This window comes from Microdochium trichocladiopsis, assembly GCF_020744255.1.
Source record: "Microdochium trichocladiopsis strain MPI-CAGE-CH-0230 chromosome Unknown B0I36scaffold_4, whole genome shotgun sequence".
Classification (NCBI taxonomy): domain Eukaryota; kingdom Fungi; phylum Ascomycota; class Sordariomycetes; order Xylariales; family Microdochiaceae; genus Microdochium; species Microdochium trichocladiopsis.
The window spans coordinates 2,293,920-2,307,572 of NW_025763547.1; the positions used below are offsets into that span (position 1 = coordinate 2,293,920).

A 13,653-nucleotide genomic window follows, 5' to 3' on the forward strand; every position below is an offset into this window, starting at 1 on the left:
CCGGCAGAATGACACAGGATCACCAGCTGGCGCTGGCACAAGCCATGCACCCTCTTGTCTGCACGTCATGCGCTTCGGTCCTGGAAGGCAGCAGGCGGAACCTAGCTCCAGGAACACCGGCCCGGGATCTGCAACTCCAGCTCGACCTGGTCGTCTTATAGCCGAACTTCTGCCAGCTTGGATGCCGGGGCATCGCTACATCAACGGCGGCCCTCGCCAGTCTCTCCAGTGACCTCAGATGATGCAACTACAGGCACCGCTACCACGGCTTGGTCTCAGGACTGCCGTCGACCATGTCTACAACCACTACCCAGACCATCCAAGGCGAGGTCCAGTCTATCCCGCTCGCGTACTTGCAGCCTGCCAAGGACAGTGAGGCCCCAGCCCAGCCGTCCTCGCCCGCACCAGACGCCGTGTCCGTCGAGCAGGTCGCAACACCCGTGGCCAAGCTCTTGGTCGCTGGCTTCAGCTTCTTCTGTGCCGGTGCCAACGATGGCACTCTCGGCCCTTTAATCCCATACATCATCGCCAGCTTCCGCATCGGTACTGGAGAGGTCGCCATCATGTAAGTCGCCTTCTCGAATCGAAACCTGTTCCAGCTCTGACCCTCTCAGTTATGCCACGACTTTTGCCGGATGGCTCCTCGCTGGCATCACGAACCCAGTCCTCACCGCTCACCTGACTCTCGGCCAGCTGCTTGCCATCGGTGCTGCTCTCCAGCTTGCCGCGCAATGCTTGCGCCCTGACGGCTCACTTGCCCTCTTCTGCGTCAGTTTTTTCCTCCAGACGCTCGGCATGGCTTATCAGGACTCGCACTCCAATACCTTTGTCAGCGGGCTCAAGAATGTGCCCCATCGCTGGCTCAGCTTCATCCATGCTTGCTACGCCGGCGGCTGTCTCGTCGGACCTCTGATCGCCACAGCAATTGCCAATGCGCCGAACTCGATGGCCATTCCCGGCTGGAGAAGAGTCTATCTCGTCATGATTGGCTTTAGCTTCGTCAATGTTGTAGGCGTGTTTGTTGCCTTCCACGACACCCTGTGGACTCGGCTCAATGGACCGAGCAACAACGAGGGTAGCCCCGAACAGCAATTCGATGGTGCTCCCGAGCCGGGACTACGTCCGCATCGCAACAGGGCCGCATTCCAAGAGCTCGGCTCAATCATGAAGAGCAGATGCCTGTGGACCATCAGCATGTTCTACTTCTTCTACCTCGGCGCCGCCTTTACCGCCAGTGGCTGGGTCGTCGAGTTTCTCACGACTGTGCGTGGTGGCGATCTTGCCAACATGGGTTACATCCCAACCGGCTTCTACGCCGGCACCTTTGCTGGCCGGATCCTGCTGTCAGAACCGACGTTTCGCTGGGGCGAGCGGAGGATGATACTCATATATAGCATTCTCTGTGTCGGGCTGCAGCTTGTCTTCTGGTTGCAACCCAACATCATCGGCAGTGCTGTAGCCCTCAGTTTGATAGGCTTCTTCTTTGGACCGTTCTTTCCCACTGTAAGCCGCCCTTCCCACCTGTGGCTTGGGATCTGCCACAGTATTGTCCCAAGAACATCGCAACTAACATGACTCTGGCTTAGGGCATGTCGCTTGCTTCGAAGCTCTTTTCCAAGAAGTCACAGCCAGCCGCTCTTGGTAAGTACTTGATGACGCCCTGCTGACAGCCGAATCTCGGCATGCTGGAAAGTCCACTTTTGCTGACACCATACGGTACAATCACAGGCTTCATCTTTGTCATCGCACAAGCCGGTGCAGCCATCTTTCCGTCCATCACCGGCATCATCGCAACACGCGTGGGCGTAGCGGTCCTCCAGCCGATTGTATTGGCGCTGGTAGTGCTGTCGGGAGTCTGTTGGTGGTTTGTCCCTAGGGTTGCGGGCCGCAAAGAGTGATGGTAGTAGATGGTTCGGGGAGCGTCGTCGGGCGACAGCTAGGATCTAGCACAACCATCTCGTCACAACCTCAGGCGGAGATTTCGAGTGGCATCTGCCACGCCCGACAATTTGGAAAATGCGTGCAGGCAAGTGAGCTTGTATTTATTAGGATAAAAACCGCTGCCCGTGACATGCTGGCAGTGGTGGGTTCGGATCGTTCCGTCGTGGGCCGGGCTGGGCGGACAGCTGTGCACACCTGCAAGTATAAGTGGAGTTGGCCCATTACCCGCATCCAAATCTCTGCACCTCATATATATCGTCCACGGGCAGGCGCGTAATCTTTGTCTTCTTCCTCACCACATCCTCACACCTGAGGACGAACAACAACAAACCATGTCGATCCAATGACAAGGCACACACACACACACACACACACATTCTGTTCCCTCCAAGGCCGCAACATGGCGCCCGCATACTCAATGCTACCTGGGCGGATCGCAGGCGTGGCAGCATTGTCCACGCGGCAGTGCACGCGCGCTTGCAGGTATCTGCTTCCGCGCACGAGAGACATAGAAAAAACTTGAGCGCGATGCGCCGTCGCGCAGAGGTAGGTCTTTTGCTCAGTGGTCTGCAAGCACATGGCGCAGGTGTCATCACCTCCCTCCCGCTGACCAGCCGGTTCCCTGCCTACGACTTGAGGTGTTTCGTTTCCGATTCAATCGGCATTACACCCTTGGTTACTCTGCAAAGTGATTCACGCTTCTTCCTCCGAACCTCATTTTGTTACCAACCCCATTCCTCATTCTCCCTGTTCCCTCTGCCATCATACGTACTTCCCCCCAAAACACACACACGTCGCTTCTAAAAATGCTAGAGCTTCTCGCCTCGAATATCTATATACGTCACAGCGAGCAAGTGTGGACAGTGAAGCAAGAGCAAAACAACCCATTCTTCTCCCTCGACGGAGAAGCTTGGCCAAGGGTCATCTGGTAGATTCATTTTTGGTCCCCGTCTGGCTTCCGTCACGGAGGTTGGGGGGACTCAGTGGCTCATGGAGACATTTCTTTTTTTTATGGCCCCCCTTTTCTTTCCCCCTTTCGTTGCCCTGCTCGCAATGCTTGTGACATGGTCTGTCGTGATTTTCGTGTGTCTGGATGGGTCATATAAGGCTCGCTCTTCAGATGTCGAACTTGATTGTCTGGAAGTCGTGCGAATCACAGACGAGACGTGAAGAATCCACCCGGCATCCTCCAGCAGACGCGAAACGGCAATCGGTATATCCTGTGACGGGATACCACAAGGATGGCATAGAGCTCTTGTCGGCAGGGGATCCTCCGACGTGTTGCTCTTTTAAGCCATATCCTAAGCGGCATCCCACCCAGATAAAATGACACTCTGGTATCTTGATTGAAAACCACAAACACGGGGAGTCTTAGGCCCGGCACTCGAGTCTTGTTGCAAGCAAGCGAAGAAGGACTCCCGTTTCACCACTCATGTATAACGTTGCTTGCGTGGCTCGAGCATGGCAGGCAGTAAACGTCGAATTGAACTGTCCACAACAGAGGAGTCGTCGTCGTCATCATTGTGATTGATGCGGTTTGCCTGCAGCTCGGCTGAATACCAGTTTACCTTCTGTCTAGATCGTCGGACGTGACGGCCCCAACAAAACAGCAGATCAATAGTCACTCGGCTCCCCGTGTGTACAAGTAGGAATACCCACGCGCCTTGGGAGGAGGACAGACCTTGGTTGCATGACGCCAAATCTGTTATTCACACGGGTATTCCGAAATATGTCTTGACTTTGACATCCAATAATTCCTTCGAGGCTGTACTCAAAAGCGACCTCTTCGGGCTGACATATCAAATTTGGTTTTCATGTTTTTGAAATGCCGATATAAAGGCGGAAGCCAAGGTGCGGAACAACACGGCCAAGTCGACATATATCCTCCAGGCTCGGACGCATCGATGATCTACGTCCGTATTGAAGCCGTGGGAGCATTCTCATTCTTGAATATTCCTGCCGTCCCCGACGTGTCTCCATTAACGAGTGCTGGGTTACTAGGCACGAGTGGCTTCCCTTCCGCTTCTTGCACGGTCCAGGAGCATGTGTCACGACTTCACGTCCGTCCAGGCACAGCCTCATTAGGGCGATTCCGTGGAGTTCCGCGGCTCAGACAGCATGGCCGTGTTCCGAAACTGACCAGTCTGGGACTCAGCAAGCGATCATCATCACATGAAGGCACGGCCTCGCGTCCAATATCCGGGACACATCAGAGTACGGGAAATCTGCAAGAAGCGCCGCGGCCGCCAGATACCGTGCTGTGATATCTGCAACCAGCGCCGCGTAGATCACGTCAGGCGACAAATCAAATTTGATGGGGAGTCAAGGGGCCGGGGTGATTCCAATCCAGCGCCAAAGTCCGAACCCCGAATCATGCTCTTGGCCAAACCACGCGAAAACAGGATGGGAGACCTGTCCCAGTGAGCTGAGAGAGTCGTCTAAAACCAAGGACTGGACAGGTATATGGGCCAAGCGCGCCTAGGTTGGCAGCACGCCACGCTCTAATCACACCACAAACCGAAGTGCTCCTTTGCGGCAGAGGCGTGCGCTTTGTGTCGTGTTCAGTCCAGGTCCCTCTTCGAAGTTGGTGGCATGCGCAAAGCTTTCAAGCGTCATGATCTGATCGGATGTGGCACCATGTCTTGTCTTGTCAGCGTGCGCCTGGCGACCCGTGAGCAGCCGAGATTATGCTCGTTGGTTAGCATTAAAGGGGGTCAGCACCACTGTCCTCCTGTGTGTCGTGGATAACGTGAGCGAGGCGCCTTTCGCAGGTCTGGACCAGCGCCAAGTCCGTCCCGACACCGCTACCCGTGGTACGCCCAACGGAACTAAAATCTGGGTTGACACGTAGGCAGAGCGCGAAAGCTAAGTCGGCAAACGCGAGCAGAGTGCACCAAAACGCCGCGCGCGTGCCAGTCCCCATGCGGCATCCTTAGCGCTGCCCCTTTGGAAGACGGGGGCTGCCTGTGGTTGGGAATTGGTGACTAAAATCGCCGTGGTCCACGATTCAGGAGGTGATGTGTGAGCATAGGCGTACTATGTTCTCGATGGTTGTTAGCGGCCAAGGTAGGCGGACCAGACCTTGGCAGCCTGGCCTGGTCCAGGGACCTTTGGAGCCCTGTGTGCGTGCTGTATGACTTATTGCTTTTGTCTCGGAGGCTTGCTGCAGGCTGAGGGGATTTCGGACCGGGTTTCTGTGGTTTAGGTCTGCATAGTGACATCCGTTTCGACACCCGGATGCCAGGGATCGAATGTGGAGAAGATGAAGGGATACGTACATGTCGAGTTCTCGCTGACAAGACGGCGGCGGGAGGATGGAGGGGCGCTTACTCCTGCTTTGCGCTACGTCGTGGCGAGCACATGGCCTCGCAGCTGTACATACTCCGTCATGATGGAACATATTCCGCAGCGACGAAAGTGGAGGCAATAGGAGAAAGGAAGGGCCTGACGACATGGGTGAGCCTGGACATCAAAGCCTTGTACGCCGCTGTGGGGCTTCCGGACGGAGGAGCCAAAAGCCAGAGTGGACTGAGTGAGACGAGGATATCTTCAGGGCGCGAACAGGCGCGCCCGGCCGTTGGTTCGTTCAGGTGTCTGGATCCCAAAACCCCTGCCGTCGTCCCAAAAGGATCGTCCTTGAGACAGTTTCGCTCGCCCGTCGACTATTGGCACCAGCCAACGAGCCCAACCTAAGCAGGAAAAGGCAACAAGCCAGGGCATCCTCTGGGGACGGCGGCGCTTCGTGGTTCGAGCTGCAAAGGATCGCAAGCTTGTCTTCTGCGGCGCATGTGCGTGGCTGTTTGTGGTGAATGAGCTGCTAGAAACCCAACAACCATGCTGAGCAATCACAGACTGGACTTTGTTAGCCCGATTGTCAAGGACCTTGCTTCTCATCGGCCGGCCTCTCATGTGTCCACATCCAGTCCCTCCAGAAAGTGGGACGCCATGGACGCTCGCACAGGCTGGGGTGAAAGAGGAGGAAGGAGAAAAAAAAAAAAGAGAGCCGTGGGCGCCATGCTGGAGCTGTGGACACCGCAGGGGCTACCCTAATTGGCTGCCCAATTTATGACCTCCCGGCAACGTCGCGCCCCGCGCGCATACAGAATACACGTAACTTGGACAGACACTTCTGCACCCTCGGCAGCAGGCCTGGAGCAGGGGAAAAAAGCTAATTTGTCTGGGGGTGTCAGCAATGAAGTGGTTGGGATACGTCCTACGAGCAAAACCTCAAGTTGCATGGAGCCAAGGCTGCTTGTCTGGCGGAATGCGGCCTGGATTCATTGCCCTCGGTCGGCGTTCAAGGACGGCAAGGGGGGCTGCGAGGCGAGAAGAGAGGCGGCGAGCCAGCCGATGTGCCTAGAGACACCCTGCTCAGGTTCAATGAACAGAAGGGGGTGTGGATGGAAAGGGACAGCCGCGGGGTTTTGGATGGAAAACGAGGAGGACAACCCATGCCAGCCGTGGTCGGCTTGGGCGATGTCATTCGCATTGACCGATGAGATGCCAAAGTGGATGATGTGTGACTGGCGCCGTTGCTGTCGCGGTGGTGGTGGTGGTGGTCGTCAGAGTGCCCAGGACGGGTGGGCTGGCTTGCAAGCCACCCCGGACCACAAATTTGTACGGGGGAGATACATGGTAGGCAGGCCTTGTTGGCTGCAGGAGTCTGGTTGCCATGCATGTACCTTGCAACGACATGCCTGGCAGTACTGGCGCCTTGGCCCGTCTGCCCCCCCGACAGCCTCCCTGCGTCGTGTATGGGCCGGCTCAAAGGCAAGGCCTCGAGAGCTGCGCATGCTCTCGGGAGCACGAGCAAGAATGTTGCAGCTTCCTGCCTCGTCTTTGACGGCTTGACGACGCTTATCTGGAAAGAGAGCAGACCGAGGCAAGGACGCGGTGAGTTGCATTCCTATATCAGACACTGGGCAAACAGCGCAGCGCAGCAGTGCGAGTATCCGCAGTCGGTGGCTGATCATCCACGTTGCCTTGGTGAGTGACGAAACAAAGCGAAGCGACAGGTCTGTGTCAATATAGGCCGAACATGCTGCCGGGTGCGGGCGGGCTGCATGCTTTGCAGACCGGAGGGGGTGGGCAACGGTGATCTGGGAGTGCGGTTACTCTGGTGAGCGGGAGCTGGAGGTTGAGGTTGCAGGTAAAGAGCGAGGCGTAGCGTGGGGTCGGCTGAGGGCAGGCGTGACTCTAGCAGCCCACCCGCTCCCTGGGTAAAAGGTGGTGTGCGATCTGCCGCCTGCCTCAGCCAGCCAGGCCGGGATCCTCAACCGGGACTGCTGGGAAGCAAAAGCCATGGCACCAAGAACATCAAGTCAAGTCCTAGGCCGGGTCGAGCAAGGTACTTGGCACCACCTCCAACACGACCTCGGGACGCATCCACACCTGCCAGCTTGGTACGTTCCTCAGGCACGTTAGTGAGCAAGCCTGCGTGAGCAGGATGGTGAGGGTGGCGCCGCTGCACTAAGCTTCGAGACAGCTCTCTCCTTGGCTGACGGGGGCAAAATGGCCGCCGACAAAAGGCACGAACACAGGAGACAGCTCTCGGGCCCGCAGCCCACGCATACACACGCACAACCGGAAGCCACAAGCCCAGCCGCCAAGGGGGTTCATCGGCTCATTTGCCTCCCCCACATCGACCAAGAGCGGTGGCCGGGCGGCGCGGACGCGGCCCAGCGGCAGCAGCAGCAGCGGCAGAGACAGACAAAAAAGTCACGCCTTGCACTCTGCACGCCTCACGATCGAGGCGGAGACCGCCGCGTGCCCGACACATGTTTGCCGTCCAAGCCCCGAGATGGAAAATTTCATGGAGCGCCTCGCAATCTTGAACAAGGGACATTCAAGCACGCTGTATCACCCAGCAGACAGAACCCCGGCCATCACACCAAACGTTTCACTCACGCTGAAGTAGACAAACTAGGCAGAGCGCGACGAGAAAACTAACGACTGATGATGAAAATCGAAGACGGCAAAGTTGCTCGCTCCACCACGAAAAACCGAGACAGGGCCACCCCAGCAGACAAAGGCGGGGCTTCACGGGGTGGCATTCACCAAAGCTTTCTCAGAACTTTTCTGGGCTCGGCAGCAAGAACCGGCTTCATGGTTGGCTGGGGACAGCCACTCACAAAGCGGAGGAGTCTTTGAGCCTCAAGGAAGAAGGAGAAGCCAAATGCACGGTCATGCAGACCCTATCGTTTGAAAGACCCCCCTCCCTTATATGCAGCTCACACCCTTGTCCCCTGCAAGAAGACGTGAAAGGAACAGAACGTGGAAGGGCTAGAAGTGGGGGGTGTCGGGAGGGGAGGGATGGGGCGTGGGTGTGTCTCACGCTCACTCTTTTGAGCTGTCTGCAAGAGGGTGGGGGCAGAAAGGGGCGACTTACATGTCTCTCTCTGGCTGGGCAGACGCAGCCGGGTGCTCTGCGGAGTCGGACGACGACGACGACACCAATGACACTACCATCAACCGCGTCCCATGATTAGGGGGGCGGTGATCATGACGAGAATGGATGAGCAAGGTACACAAAGGGCATCGGGCGAACTTTTGGGAATCTGGGCTGTGCCGTCACGCTCCCTCGTGATCGGCGCAAGTTCCTGGCTCCATCTCGTCAACTCCGATGGGCGCCAAAGTCGAGACTTATTACTAGTCTGACGGCAGGCAGCCCTTTCCCAAACTAACGGCATCGGACCTTGCCATTTGCTTAGCGCTGCCAGGGCCGAGCAACCCCCGACTTTGGCCTTACCATAGTAACTCAGAACATGCGCGTGCATTGGGTCTCGGCGAGGCACAGCCGTAATTCTTGGATGCATGAGGTGTGCCAACAGACTCGTGCAGCTTTGGCGGTGCAGTTTCGTTCATTTTGCATGCATTGCAGCTGCTTGACCACTGAGTCAAGTAGCACCCAGCGTCTGTTAGATGCTCACCCACCAGGGCTCTGTGCACTTGCAAACAGCATATTCCAATGCATATCACCGCCGCGAACCCCGGAAGTGCAAAACGTGTTCTTGTAACCAGTCAGATTGAGATATTATGATTCGTATTCGGGGATCTATTTTGCTCTTTGCCCTCGGTGAGGTCTTGCAGGAAACAGCGCTATCAATATATGCAATGGTGACGTTCCTGCGTCCTCGCTTTTGGGGGGTATCATGTAAACGTCTTTTCATATCATGTCTTGTACATTGGATGCCCAAGCCAGGCACAGCGAAGGTTCTTCTCATGGAGACCAGCCTGAACCCGTCATCTAAATCCAAGTCTGTGTCTCCTCGGGGCTGGCGGCAGTGTCCTGCTCCTCTCCGTCTGCGTCTCTGTCGCTGCTGCTGTCATCGCCATCGTTCTCATCGTCAGAAGCAGGGGGCTCCCACGACTCCTCTAGCTTCAAGCCTTGGCCTACTCGACGGTATGTTGTGCCAAGGAGCTCAGATGTTGTTATCCGGTAGTTGTCCAGCCATGGGTCATCTTCCGTCTTTTCCGGGTCTTCGTACAGTCCCATGCCGACAAGTATCTCTCCCTCGTCTTCGGAAGCCTGGAGGGGCTCATATGGTATTGACTCTTCTGGCGTGACAGCAACGGCCTCGTGATGCTGAGAAGACTGGGTGTCCTGGGGGGTGGGAGGTGTAATTCCACCATAAAACCTCTCTGGCTGCGAGGGCTGATCCCACGTCGAAGTCGAGGTGACAGGCAAAGGAGGAAAGGACTCCAGCGCCTCGGGGCTGGCTTCATAGCCTGTGGCATCTGTATAGGGCTGCGTTTGGCTCCATATCGCGGGAGCAAAGTAGTGTGAAGGGCTCCCGTTTCCTTCCGCAGGATTGATGGAGGTAAAATCCGACGGTATGTAACCTGATATTGGCGAGTTTTGAGCTGAAAATTGTATAGGTGTTGGGGGCATGTTCTGGAAGCGCGTGTAGTGGTCCTCTTCCAGGTACCCCGAGGTCGAAGGCACAGTGTATGTTGAGCCAGTCTGCCTTTGTGTATAGGTGTTTTGGTATAGCCCATTCTGGTGTAATAAATGCTGCTGCTGCTCGAGTTGTTGCTGAAGCTTGGCAGTATATTGCTGCTGCTGTTGTGCTTGTGAACTGGAGCCAGGGTGCCAGCTGAGTGGTCTGCTTGTTCGTTTTATGGGTTCCTCTACACTGGCTGAGACGTATGGAGAGTGCTGGAAATGCTGATGAATGGTGTTGTGATCAAGTGGCTGGCCCCTCCGACGAGCGATATTGGTGTCCGCCATCATAGTTCTCCTGCGAGCCGCTCTCGCCTGAGGGCTACTACTTGTGCTGCTTGGTTTCACCACACGCATAGCTCCGGTAGGTCGTTGGACACTTGAGGCCCGGGGCAGTCGAGAGACAGTCTCCATGTAGGGAATATACTGAAGTGTCTGGTCCGGTGTCGAGACAGCGGGATATGAAACGGGTGGCCGATCTGCCATGGGCAAGCCAAAAGTCGACTGCATCATCGTGGTATGCTTGTGGTGTAGCGATGTCCTCGTGATATGCTGGAAGAAATTGCTGGTTGGGAGCAGATGCAAGTGGCAGGGCCGATTATATGAATGTATCCAGAACCCGCGGGTATGTGACCTTAGCGCAGCCACAGATCCGCCAGCGTTTTCGCAACAAGGGGAAAGGCTAAGTGAGTGTCACCCGCACAAGTATCACGGTGGAGGCGACGCATGGGTGTGCGCAACCTGTGGAAACCCAAGGGTGAAGCAGCGCCGAGCGTGGAGGCGGTACATGCGACATGGTCCCGAGGAAGGGTGGCATATGCGCCGTATTAGAGCTATGGGGCCGAGAAACAATAGCAAGTCAATCAGAGACACGATTGGGTTTGGCATGTGTTTGCGGACATGTCTGGCGGGCTAATCTTGTGTTGGGCGGGTCGTCTGGCATGCAGTGGGTTGTGCTACGGAATCTGCGTCATATGGAGCTGTCCAGGGTCAGCCTAGCCGTCCAGAGGAAATCTGCAGTGCGTGCTGCGCCTGGGGAGCGAGAACCGCATGTTCCGTGTGCGCGAGCGCAACATGCAGCCTATGAGCGGCCGGGCCTGCAGTGGCTGGGGTAGGCGGAGGGATTGCTCGATGTGGGCTCGATAGACTCCAGGGCTACGGGCTGGGGCTGCAGGCTATGGGGCCCCTGCACGTTGAAGGGTGTCGCTCGACTCTGTTTTACCTGGCCACATGGGGGCAGGGGCGGAGACTTCCTTGTTGACTGATCACCCTGGCCTGGCTCTCTCGGCGGGAAGAACTAGGTACACGATAGCGTCCCCGAGTGTGGTTTCTCTGCTGACCCACATCTGGGGAGTAACGAGCGGCACCGCTAACGAGGCAGTGGCGGCATCATGCATCCATGCATCCATCCACCACCCATGGACGGCTTTGGCTGGTTGTGTTGTGGGCAGCTTCGACGGCCGCTGACGTGAAATCAGCTGGTGTTTCTCGTCTCGGCCGCAGGACTCAGTCACCATCTCCATTGTGAGACGGGCGACTATAGCACAGGTCATGATGAACGGGAGCCTGGAGGATGTGCCAACCACTACTTGCCCTTCGAGCGCCGCACGAGAGTCGTATCCTGCAGTTTGGCCGAGTCGTTGTGCAGAGCTTGTGGCTCGGGCGAAGGTGTTGTGCGTACCATCAAATCCGCTTTGCACTCAGCAACCTCGAAGACCTGCTTGGGCAAGGAATAGGCCCCCTGCTGGGATGATCGTCTGGTGGGCGGGGTGCATATAGATGAGCCGCCGGGGTGAGTGTATTCGAACTCAAGCAGAATGACTTTGCGTTGATCAAGATTGGCAGCGCTCAGAATAGTGTCGCGGATGGTGGAGCATGCGGCATGTTGTGCTGAGAGCAGGGCCCACTAAGCGCCAGGAGCCTAAGGGAAGGGCGGCGTCGTCCGTTTCCCTTTTGCTTCTAGGCGGGCCAACAGCGGCTTGTGGGCCACACGGCCAGCAACACAATGAGCCCGTCCTCGGCGTCGACAACGGTAGCGGCAACACCGCGCAGGGAACCCCAACGACGCAGAGTGCCCGCCTGACTGGCATCCACGCAATGCACTGGCATGGTCTCTGGCCCCGCCGGCCGTTGTGCAGCACTCCGAACCCGTCAGTGCCACCCTTCTTGTGACCTCTCACCCAGGAAAACGCAGTGGCATTCGCGTTCCGCTAACACGAGCCTGGAGACGGACAGTGCCGACATGAGTATGAATCCATCGCAGGTGTGTCTGGAGAAACCGAGGCGGCACTGCCATTTTGGACAACCTCGCTTTCAATCTCGAATCCACCGCTGGCAAAGCCATCCATTCGAGTTCTGACGTCCAGATTGACGTCTCCAGAGCTTCGTGAGCAAGCAGGCGCAAGCGCAAGGTTTCGCCCGTGCTCTGCCTTCAAGGTGGTCCTGGACCGCGCAAGCTGCGTGGCGGACTATCGATCATTTGCCCAGTCACAAACAAGCACAGTTGCCCTAATGTTCAGGCATCCGGGGGGGTTACAAAGGTGCCTGCCATGTGTCGGGGTTTCCGCTCCCTGAGCCTGCCCTGTGTGCCTGCCGAGGGGGGAGCTCAGTGGAAGGATGTCGGCCGAGGATAGTCACGGGAGAGACTGGCGCTGGTGGCGTCGCCCAAGACAATGGAGCAAGCGAGGAGCGGATGCGCCGCATCCGCTGACTCGAGACCGTGGACGGCTGACTTGTTTGCTGGCTGATGAATGCTGGGTGAACCAGATGGTGGTTCCAGGCTCCCAACTCATGGCAAGGTTGGCTGGTTGCCCTGGGTGTCGGCCACTTTGTAAACCTGGCTGGTGTGGGGCCGGGCGAGCAGGTACAGTACATCGGTGAGGGCAGGCCCCCTTGCTGGCGAGGGGCGCTCCTCCAGGCAGGCCTCCCGTCCCTCCTGCTCTGGCAAATTGGCCGCCCTTGGTGCGTAACCTTGGAGAGGGAAGGTGCACTCGAGCCCTGGGGCTACCCATGGCTCCTGCAAGGCAAGGCAAGGCCTGGTGGGAGGCAATAGGATTGGCTGGCCGGGCCTCGTCAGTTGCACAGCTCCTCGTTCTCCGAAGCGGGCTGCATAATAATTATCAGATCTATGCATCCGCCGCCACATCAAGCATAGCAGATGCGCCGACTTTCGCCAGACCGCCGCTCCGCGCTGGCGGCCGCCACTGGGCTGCCTGACGCAAACCCAACCAGCAAAGACAGTTTCTGCTCACTGGCGTCTGGCCATGCGCCCAATCCCACTTCGCCCAAGATCGCCGCGTCATGAAACAGCTCCACGCTCAATACACCATTACCACCAGTGGGTGCCGTCTGTTCCCGTCGTCCAGCCAGCCCGTCACACACGAGGTGGCCTCGCAGCGGCCTCGACCGCTTCACCTGGCGGCATAATAGCCTCTGCGTCGGCCGCCGCCTGGCCTTGTTGGACACAGCACCAGCACCATCAGCACTATCCACAGCCGTGAGCATTCTCCGCCACGCTGCAGGCAGGCAGGAGGACGATACCCCTGCTTCCTTGCCGACGACACTCGCCCACACACAGCCCGAGCGAGCTAGCAGGCGAGGAACCCTGAAACGAGTCGCCGAGCGTAATGCCGCACGCCTAGTGCATGCAACGCAGGTGATATCACCACCTGCGTGGGCTCCCGACAGGCTTTCTTTCCCTGCTTGCGACATGGACCGCTTTCCAGCACCCACATGACCCTTTCCATGGTGGGGGCTTCTGGGCCTGCTGC

General features: G+C 57.4%; 4 protein-coding genes across 4 annotated transcripts; 3 read left to right on the forward strand and 1 right to left on the reverse strand.

Moving 5' to 3' along the window:
* Positions 1 to 293: 293 nt before the first annotated feature.
* B0I36DRAFT_361966 (major facilitator superfamily domain-containing protein) lies at positions 294 to 1,898 on the forward strand (the record flags this gene model as incomplete). The annotated part of the gene is made up of 4 exons (XM_046158574.1): positions 294 to 565; positions 615 to 1,503; positions 1,587 to 1,641; positions 1,729 to 1,898. The coding sequence occupies 4 exons, from the start codon at positions 294 to 296 to the stop codon at positions 1,896 to 1,898; spliced, it is 1,386 nt and encodes a 461-aa protein (XP_046014108.1).
* Positions 1,899 to 3,464: 1,566 nt separating this feature from the next.
* On the forward strand, positions 3,465 to 4,425 carry B0I36DRAFT_107029 (uncharacterized protein). Its single transcript, XM_046147817.1, has one exon. It carries the CDS (start codon positions 3,756 to 3,758, stop codon positions 4,203 to 4,205), a length of 450 nt encoding a protein of 149 aa, XP_046014109.1. The 5' UTR covers positions 3,465 to 3,755; the 3' UTR covers positions 4,206 to 4,425.
* A 596-nt stretch (positions 4,426 to 5,021) lies between these two features.
* Positions 5,022 to 5,864, forward strand: B0I36DRAFT_107031 (uncharacterized protein). The gene has a single exon (XM_046147818.1). The coding sequence runs from the start codon at positions 5,179 to 5,181 to the stop codon at positions 5,632 to 5,634; it is 456 nt and encodes a 151-aa protein (XP_046014110.1). The 5' UTR covers positions 5,022 to 5,178; the 3' UTR covers positions 5,635 to 5,864.
* A 3,079-nt stretch (positions 5,865 to 8,943) lies between these two features.
* B0I36DRAFT_321114 (uncharacterized protein) lies at positions 8,944 to 10,651 on the reverse strand. The gene has a single exon (XM_046153649.1). It carries the CDS (start codon positions 10,394 to 10,396, stop codon positions 9,188 to 9,190), a length of 1,209 nt encoding a protein of 402 aa, XP_046014111.1. The 5' UTR covers positions 10,397 to 10,651; the 3' UTR covers positions 8,944 to 9,187.
* Between the last annotated feature and the right edge of the window lie 3,002 nt (positions 10,652 to 13,653).